Source organism: Mytilus trossulus, chromosome 8 (genome assembly GCF_036588685.1).
Source record: "Mytilus trossulus isolate FHL-02 chromosome 8, PNRI_Mtr1.1.1.hap1, whole genome shotgun sequence".
Taxonomy (NCBI): domain Eukaryota; kingdom Metazoa; phylum Mollusca; class Bivalvia; order Mytilida; family Mytilidae; genus Mytilus; species Mytilus trossulus.
In genome coordinates, this window is record NC_086380.1 from 24839206 (window position 1) to 24849920 (window position 10715).

The following is a 10715-nucleotide window of genomic DNA, read 5'->3' on the forward strand; positions in this document are numbered from 1 at the left end:
TACTTCCAAAGAAAAACAAATTTACTGAACTGTTAATTGAAAGCATGCACATAAAATACTTTCATGTTGGTGTCTCACAAACTTTATCAGCGATGGTTCAAACGTACTGGATTCCACAAGGACGTTTAAAAGTAAAAAGAGTTTGGAGAAAGTGTACAATCTGCAAACGGTGTGAAGGCGGACCATATAAAATGCCATGAATGCCTCCACTACCAAAGAAACGAGTAAACGAATCAGTCCCATTTACATATACAGGAGTAGACTATGTTGGACCATTTTTTGTGAATTCAGACACTAGACGCAAAAAAGTATGAGTTTGCTTATATACATGTCTAGTGGTTCCATACATATCTATACTATTAAACGAGAAGACCTCATTTTGGGTGTCGCTTCTCTTCTTTCCACAATAATCTAATCTTCATGCCTCTGTGTCCTATATGTACAGTGTATAATCGCATTTGTCATCCATTCATATGATTATCCAGATTGAGTTATTTTGGGAGAAAAACGAGAAAAAAGGCGTCCGAATATGTTTCCGTCATTGGACGAAATTTTAAGTCAGATTAGACTTCCGGTTTGCGTTTTCTGTATACTTTTATCATACATATACTACGAATAAACTGTTTTCTGTCTGATATCCGTCATTGGACGAAATTTTAATTCAGATTAGACTTCCGGCTTGCGTTTATTGTATACTTTGAAACAATTACATATACTAGGAATAAAGTGTATTTTCTGTCTGATACCATTTTCAAGTTTACTATCCACGGTGGTCACAGAGTTTATTAAATAGAGAGTGTCTGTACAATATATCAATGTCAATTATTAAACTGAGAATTGAATTTAAAAGAAAATATTAATAGTGATAAATGAAGCAGGACCTTTTCGGGACGTCGGGAACGGGTGTTTTCAAGATCGAAATTTCAGGATTGACCATTTCTGGATCCGGGATTTCTTTTTTCGAATTTCAGGATGTCGAGATATTTAATTTGTATTAAATTCGGAATTTCGGAAATTCATGTTCTTAAGACCGGGATATCGGGATCAGGACCCCTCCCAGTGCGATCCCCCCTTTTATGAATGTTCATAATCTACAGATAAGCGCTAAAATTATCCATGTGTCATTAAAATCAATAGAGAACTAACAAAAAAAAAGGATTTCTTTTGTGGAAAAAGGAGGAGTCGGGCTGGAAAAACAATTATCCTGTCCCAAATTACCTATGACTTTTGATACCTTTTCTGAAATTCTCCAGTCAATAAGTTTTTTACAAAAAAAGAAGATGAGGTATGAATGCCAATGAGACAGCACTCCGCAAGAGACCAAAATGACACCGACATTAACATTTAAAGGTCACCTTACGGCCTTCAACAATGTGCAAAGCCGATACTGCATAGTCTGATATAAAAGGCCCCGAAATGACAATGTAAAACAATTCAAATGAGAATACTAACAGCCTTATTTATTTACAAAAAATGAACGAAAAACAAATATGAAACACATAAACAAACGACAACCACTGAATTACAGGACCCTGAATTGCATGTTCATAATATACTACATGTATGTTCATAATGAAATTAATAGAAAACAAAAAAATAGGAATTTTGGAAATGAAGAAGGAGGGTTAAAAAAACATTTTCCTGTCCCCAAGTACCTATTACTTCTGATACTTTTTCTGAAATTCACAAGTCAGTAAATCTTTTCAAAATTCTTCCTACAACACTTTACATACTTTCAACCACGCTCTAAATGCCCGCGATTTCGCGGGTGTGTTCTAGTGGAATTAATGCAAGCAGGTCAGCAGAGGAATTCTAACTAGGCTTTCGAATGTTCATTGCTCGCTGGGGTAACCCAAAACAAATAATTTCAGATAACGGCGTAAAAACATACATGGCAAATGAATGAATTCAGTGGCAATTCATTGTTGAGTTAGCATCTTGGATGGGTGGATTTTATGAAAGATTATTTGGTATTGTAAAACGATGTTTATGGAAAACAATTGGAAAGTTATGTCTAACAAATGAAAAATGTAGAACTCTTTTAGCTGAATCTGAAGCAGTAGTGAATTCTAGACCACTTGTATATATTGGAGATGACATAAATTCAAATATTATTCTTACACCAGCACACTTTTTAACTCTGACCCCTAAAATAGGATTTCCAGATCATAACGAAGAAGATTATACAGATCCAGAATGTTAACCGCAAATCAGTAGTGCTAAAAATTGCTATTGATATGGAAGTAAGGACAGAAACATCTAACTATGTTTTGAAAAACGTGAGAGATGAGTTTCTTATTAGTCTACGTGAAAGGACTGCAAACAAACTAAGAGGTGGAAGAATTCAGTGCAAAACTCCAGCTAAGGTTGAAAACATAGTGTTAATAAAGGAAACCTTCCACGAGGAAGTTGGAAAACTGGCCGTATATGTCAATTAGCAGTCAGTCGAGATGGTCAAATAAGGTCTGGAAAAGTTTGCTACCTAAAAAGAAGACATTAAATAGAGCTTTTGTTATGATATTGTAATTATTATGTTTATTTATGTTGGCCTAATTTGTGTTGTATGGCCTGATAGTTGTTTACCAAATAATCTTATAACTGTGCAGTCTAGGAATCACTGGAACAATCACAGAATGATTGGAACTTTCTAGAATGATCCTTATAAAAGATGCGTAATTTAAACTTCTACGTTATTCCAGAAACTTCCGTTGTAACTTTCCAGGATTTTCCACAATGTTCCATTATAGAGTGTTCTAGAATTTTCCATGACAACACTATATATACAGACACTAAAGTTAAACTCTCATTATTAAACTTGGACATAGACATTGATAGACATTAGTATTCACAACATTTGGATTGACCCTTTTATTCTACAAACAACAACATACTGGATTGTGACATTAGTAGTGAACGTAATATTCAAATTGGATTCCGAAAGATTTCCGGATACAGATAAAGATAACAGATTGGACTCATATTTTGACAGTTAAGTTAACAGTAATATTTGTGTAATACCTTTTGTGAACTTTTGTATATTAGATATTGTTAAATTTTACTATTGATTTGTGTCTTTTGTTGGCTACAATTTAAAGGCGATTTCTGGCCGTAACAGAAATTGGGGGCTCGTCCGGGATCTTAAAATATTTATTCAAAATTTGTTTAGTATTTTTATTAAAACTAGCCAACAAAATTCTACAAAATGGCATTTGATGCTGGTAAATTTTTGAAAACGCCAGACCTGGAGAGTTTTGATAATTTAAAGAAAGAGGAATTAGTGTTGCTTGCTAAACAACTGAAATTCGGTTTTAAAGTATCTATGAGAAAACAAATTATTAAAAATTTGGTTATAGACAAATTAGTTGACGCAGAAATTTTAGGCGAAGAGGCTCTTGAACTCAAGGTTGAAAATGTTGACGCCTTTAAGTTAAAACAGCTTGAATTAGAACATGAATTTAAATTAAAACAGGCAGAACTGGAAATGAAGGAAAGGTTAGAAATGGAGAAAAGAGAAAAAGAAGATGAATTTAAATTTAAAGAATTGGAAATGAAGGAGAGGGAAAAAATAAAAGAATTGGAAATGAAGGAGAGAGAAAAAATAAAAGAAGATGAATTAAAATTAAAAGAACTAGAAATGAGAGAAAGGCTAGAGATGGAAAAACTGAAAATTGAAATGGTCAAAGAAGAAAGCAACACTAAAGTTCACTCGAAATCAGATTATTTTGATGCAGCAAAAAATATACGTTTGGTTCCGAAATTTTGTGAAAAAAACAGTTGATAAATATTTTCCACAGTTTGAGAAAATTGCAAATAATTTGAAATGGCCGAAGCCATATTGGACTACGATGCTGCAAAGTGTTTTTGAGGGTAAGGCCGCTGAAATTTATTCCGCACTTCCATCAGAAAAAAGTTCTGATTATGATATGGTAAAACAGGAAGTTTTGAAAGCTTATGAACTAGTACCAGAAGCATATAGACAGAAATTTAGATCTTATAAAAAGTTTGATTCACAAACATATGTGGAATTTGCTCGGGAAAAAGAAGATCTATTTGATAAATGGCTTACGTCAAAGAAAACAGATAACAATTTTGATAACCTAAGACAATTGATGTTATTAGAAGAGTTCAAACAATGTGTTCATTTAGACTTAAATACACATTTAGACGACAAAACTGTTGAATCAATACATGATGCAGCTGTTATTTCAGATAATTAGGGTCAAATTGTTAATACTTCCAGTGGAAATTACAAAAATCAAAGCACTGAGCATACTGATAGTAAAACCTGTTCCACAGAATAAGAGTCAGTCCAGTTATAATATGTCTATTCCAAAATTTTATACTTTTGAGAAGAAGTAACTGACTTGTGCTGATTGTAAGAAGATTGGTCACCTGATGGCTGATTGTTTTAGACTCCAGAAGAAGAATGAACGAGATGATAATCCGAAGACTAGTGCTTGTACGACACCTTATATTACCAGTACATTGGAATGCCCTGCGCGTCAGGCTTTTAAATCCAGTTTTTGTGATTACATGGAGGAATACAAACCCTTTATGTCTGATGGGTTTGTTTCTATTGTTGATGATACCACTCTTCAGCCTATTAAGATTTTACGGGACACTGGAGCTTCTCAGACTTTATTGTTAGAAGGTGTGTTGCCTTTGTCCGAGAATACTTCTGTTGGTGCCTCCGTTTTGTTACAAGGTGTAGAGTTAGGTTGTATAGATGTTCCTCTCCATCGTATTTATCTGAAGTCAGATTTAATAACTGGACCAGTTGTTGTAGGTGTTCGTCCTAGTCTCCCTGTTGAGGGTGTTACCTTATTGCTAGGAAATGATCTAGCTAGGAACAAAGTGGTTGCTGAACCAATTGTTACCAGTGAACCGATGGTGGATGTTAAATCACCTGAAGATGATGCTGAATTGTATCCAGCTTGTGTTGTTACTAGGGCGATTGCTAGTAAACAACAAAATGAGAATTTGCAAGAAGACAAGTTTGATTACATGGACCTTTCTGATACTTTTATAGCTGATATTGAAGATCCTGGTAACTCAGAAAAGACCATTATAAAACCACCTAGTGATAACAAAAATGTGATAATGCCATGGCCAGATGTAAACAGCCATTCATTAGACCGAAAGAATTTACTCGAAGAACAACATAAAGACCCTGAGGTTCTTCAGCTCAGCCAGAGGGCTCAACCACAGGAAGAAGCAGACAAAGTGGCCGAATGCTATTACCATCAGGACAGTATTTTAATGAGGAAGTGGAGGCCTCCTGATGCTACTCCAGAGGATGAATGGAGAGTGCTATACCAAGTGGTGGTGCCTAAAGTTTATAGACAAGAAATTATTGGTCTTGCCCATGACACCCCCTTGGCTGGACACTTAGGTATAAGGAAGACTTGACTTAAGATCTTGCAGCATTTTTACTGGCCTAAACTTAGAAATGATGTTGCAGAATACTGCAAATCATGTCATATATGCCAGGTTGTTGGTAAACCTAACCAGAAAATACCACCAGCACCACTTCTGCCTATTCCACCCTTTGATGAACCTTTCAGCAGAGTTCTAATTGACTGTGTTGGACCTTTATCAAAGACCAAGACTGGAAATGCATATTTATTGACAATCATGTGTACATCTACCCGCTTTCCTGAAGCTATTCCGCTCAGAAATATCAAGACACCTACTATCGTCAAAGCTTTGATCAAATTTTTCACATTAGTAGGACTTCCTAAGTCTATACAGTCCGACCAGGGATCAAATTTCATGTCAGGTTTATTTCAGCAAGTCGTATACCAGTTAGGGATTGCTCAGTACAGATCAAGTGCTTATCATCCAGAATCTCAAGGTGCCTTAGAACGTTTTCATCAAACATTGAAGAACATGATTAGAACTTGTTGTCTTCAATTTGACAGAGACTGGGATGATGGAGTTCACTTTCTACTTTTTGCAGTCCGAGAGGCTGTTCAAGAATCCCTTGGATTTAGTCCCTTTGAGTTGGTATTTGGTCATACTGTAAGGGGACCGTTAAAATTGATTAAGGAAAAGTGGCTTACTGAACATACTGACTTGAATCTTTTAGACTATGTATCTAGATTTAAAGAAACATTGTATACTGCTTGTCAAATTGCTCAGAAAAACTTAAAAAATGTACAGAACAAGATGAAAATATGGTACGATAAAGATGCCAGGGACAGAGTTTTTGAGCCTGGTGATAAGGTACTTGTATTTCTGCCTGTCCCTGGACATCCTTTACAGGCTAAATATTGTGGTCCTTATACAATAGAGAGTAAAATTAATGATTTGAATTATATTGTACTCCAGGTCGGCGCAAACAAAATAGAGTGTGTCATATTAATATGTTAAAACCATATTTTGAGCGTACTAATGTACTATGTGATAGTAAACCAGTTGCCACTTTAGGCATGGTTAAATTTGAGAACAATTATGACAAACCAGATGTAATTGAACCAACTTTTAGTTGTAAAACTATGGAAGATACAGTTAGATTGAAGAATTCAGAAAGTTTGTCAAATTTAGATTCAAAACTTGCACATCTGTCTTTTGATCGTAGAGAAGAAATAAAAACTTTGGTATTTTCTTTTAAAAATCTTTTTCCAGATGTGTCAAACAAAACCACTGCTGTTTGTCATGATGTTGATGTCGGAAATGCTTCTCCAATTCAGCAACATCCTTACAGGCTCAATCCACTCAAACTTGAAGTTATGAGAAAAGAAATTAAATATATGCTTGACAATGATATTATTGAGCCGAGTAACAGTGAATGGAGCTCTCCTTGTCTCCTTGTGCCAAAACCAGATAAAACTTTTCGTTTCGTGACTGATTTCAGAAAAGTAAATTCAGTCTCAAAATCTGATTCCTATCCGATTCCAAGGATAGACGATTGTATTGACAATATTGGTCAAGCAAAATTTGTGAGCAAATTTGATTTATTGAAAGGTTATTTGCAAGTTCCATTGACACAGAGAGCTCGTGAAATATCAGCTTTTGTTACACCAGATGGCTTATTTCAATATAATGTAATGCCATTTGGCATGAAAAGTGCTCCAGCTACATTTCAAAGAATGATCAATAATGTTATAAAAGATTTAGACTGTTGTTATGCTTATATTGATGATCTTATTGTATGTAGTGATAGCTGGGAACAGCATTTAACACATTTGTATGATACTTTTGATAGATTGTCAAAATCAAATTTGACTGTTAATCTTGGTAAAAGTGAATTTTGTCAGGCCACTATTGATTATTTAGGGCATACAGTTGGCCAAGGTCAAGTAAAACCTATTATGGTTCAAGTGGAAGCTATTTACAAATTTCCACCTCCTACAAATAGAAAACAACTTATGAGATATTTAGGCATGATTGGATTTTACAGAAAAATTTGTTAAAATTTTGCTACTGTTGTTCAACCATTGACTCATCTTTTACGGAAAGATTCTAAATTTATCTGGAGCGAAAATTGTCAAAAAGCTTTTGAAAATAGCAAATCACTTTTAATTAATAGTCCAGTTCTGATTACTCCAGACTTTGAAAAACAATTTAAACTTGCCGTTGATGCAAGCGATGTAGGAATAGGAGCTGTTTTATATCAAGAGACAGATGATAATGTTGAAAAACCTATATCATATTTTTCGAAGAAATTAGATAAACATCAGAAAAATTATTCAACTATTGAAAAGAGTGTTTTGCAATGTTGTCAGCACTTCAACATTTTGATGTATATTTGAATCCCACTGTATATCCTATTCTTGTTTATACTGATCATAATCCTCTCACCTTCATGCATAAAATGAGAAACAAGAATCAGAGGTTGACTAGGTGGAGTTTATTGTTACAGGAATATGATGTAATTGTATAACATATTAAGGGTAAAGATAATGTAATAGCTGATGCTTTATCTAGAGCTTATTAAATCACTTTGTATATATATTTATTTTTGTTCATATTATTCATGATAAGTTTTTGTTACACTAAAACTTCTTTTAAGGGGGGAGATGTTATGATATTGTAATTATTATGTTTATTTATGTTGGCCTAATTTGTGTTGTATGGCCTGATAGTTGTTTACCAAATAATCTTATAACTGTGCAGACTAGGAATCACTGGAACAATCACAGAATGATTGGAACTTTCTAGAATGATCCTTATAAAAGATGCGTAATTTAAACTTCTACGTTATTCCAGAAACTTCCGTTGTAACTTTCCAGGATTTTCCACAATGTTCCATTATAGAGTGTTCTAGAATTTTCCATGACAACACTATATATACAGACACTAAAGTTAAACTCTCATTATTAAACTTGGACATAGACATTGATAGACATTAGTATTCACAACATTTGGATTGACCCTTTTATTCTACAAACAACAACATACTGGATTGTGACATTAGTAGTGAACGTAATATTCAAATTGGAATCCGAAAGATTTCCGGATACAGATAAAGATAACAGATTGGACTCATATTCTGACAGTTAAGTTAACAGTAATATTTGTGTAATACCTTTTGTGAACTTTTGTATATTAGATATTGTTAAATTTTACTATTGATTTGTGTCTTTTGTTGGCTACAATTTAAAGGCGATTTCTGGCCGTTACACTTTGAATATGCTATATCCTATAGAATGTGAAGAGTTAAATGAGGGCTTAACAAACTCAGATACGGAAAACGATACTGAGTTGATAAATGACAATACTAGTACTACAAGAGATAGAACACAAAGACAAGCAGCCCGAACGGCAATGAAGAAGATACAAGAACAGTTTGAATAGTGATATACTTTCTTTGGCCTCTGGAGTGTTGCGAATAGTACGCAATTATAAGACATTGGACTTTTATTTGACACTGTTTATATACTATCACATTGTTATTTTAATTATAGTAAATGAATCATACTAGAATATTCTTGATTGATAGTGAAAGTAATTATGTATATTTAGGTTTGAGAAAGTTTTGGCAAATTCCGGAATTTACCCAGTTACTAAAAATAGATTAGTTATTCATTTCTCTAGTTAATTATAATAGTTTGTTCTAGATTTAGAATGTTCTTTTGATTTTAGTATACATAAGATAATGGTTTTGATGGATAAACATCATTGTAAAAATAGTAGTAACAGAAGTATAGAAGTAATATCAGTTTAACTAGAAAGAAAAAGACGGATTATTCCAAAGTGGTAATTATTAATTGTACAATTATGCATTCTGTATAACTGTTAGCTATTGGATAAAAGATATTAAAAGATTCTGTGTTAGTCTGATTTCGCCACATTTGTTACATTCAAATCAAACGAGGTGTAAATTTGATATTCAATTTATACGATACATTCCACCATGTAATGAAATGCCTCATTTTAAAAAACCTCTCAAATTTTCCTTCAGCAACAGTTAAAAATATTTTGGTTTTGTTTTTGTGATTCCCCAGCACCTTACGAATTTTACGATTAATTGTGATTAATTGACTGTTGGTTACTTAACGTCCAATGGCAAAATCTGGCATGCATGTTCAGGACGAACGCAGTTAACGAGTATAAACATGACATGCAAGAACAAAATCTGACAAATACGAAAATCCTTACATTCTCGAAGTATATAATTCTACACAATACAAAGATGTTGTTGTTGCTCAACCAATCATAGACCTTATATTAAAAAAAAAACACATGCACATCACTACACTAAGCGAGATATCACGTGCTTACGAGTTGTAAACCCGTTACAAACTAGAAAAAAAATACTATTGTTTTGAATGTTACATTGTATGAGTATACGAACTTTTTTATGAAATGCAGACCGGCATATTGTGGTATGCATTTATCGTTATCTGAAAATGGTTTTCTCTTTTAAAAAATAATCTCTTAAAAAAGATTTATAACAACCTACATACTTACTGAATTTAGTGCTCCTCTTGCTTTAAAAGATCCAGTTTTCTGTAAATTTTCGCATTTAAAAAATGCTTCTCTCCCAATTAAATTATTAAAAGTCGAACTTGTGAAAATAGGTGTTCTGAGAACAAACGGTTTTAACCTTTCGTGTGCTTTGTGAATATCATTGACAGTTGTCCGACTCGACATAGTCACAGTACAATTCAGAACAATATTTCAGTTTGTTGCCTAGTACACGTTAGACAAAAATTTCGAACATTCCTTTCTATTTAAAAAAAGTGATTAAAGTTGTGTTTTATACTGTTTTCAAACTAATATTAAATCCATACTTACTAGCCTAGACGCAACTTCTGAAACACGATATTTTAATATTAAATAAAAAAATATAATGCTTCACTAAGTATATTTGAAGACATTTTCATCGCATAATAGTTGGAATATTATTAAACTTGATTCACAAGTACACTTTAGACAAAAATTTCGAACTTCCTTTCTATTTAAAAGAAGTGATTAAACTTGTGTTTTATACTGTGTTCAAACTAGTATTAAATCCATACCGGTCCCACTAGCCTAAGCGCAACTTCTGAAACACGATATTTTAATATTAAATCAAAAAATAAAATGCTTCACTAAGTATATTTGAGGAAATTTTCATCGCAAAATAGTTTTAATATGATTAAACTTGATTCACAAGTTAACATTAATTTAATGAGACCATATTAAATAAACGGGTGACTGCACTTTGATTAACATTTTGTATCACAAATTATTCCTTTAACACGCTTCAAAAAATGCAAACAATAAAT

General features: G+C 33.2%; 1 protein-coding gene across 1 annotated transcript in view; it reads right to left on the reverse strand.

Moving 5' to 3' along the window:
* LOC134680735 (probable serine racemase) overlaps positions 1–10156 on the reverse strand; it is a 47288-nt gene extending 37132 nt beyond the window's left edge. The window contains exon 1 of the mRNA XM_063539945.1: positions 9916–10156. Coding sequence (XP_063396015.1) covers positions 9916–10098 — 183 coding nt within the window. The 5' untranslated portion in view covers positions 10099–10156. The remainder of the gene's footprint in view (positions 1–9915) is intronic.
* Between the last annotated feature and the right edge of the window lie 559 nt (positions 10157–10715).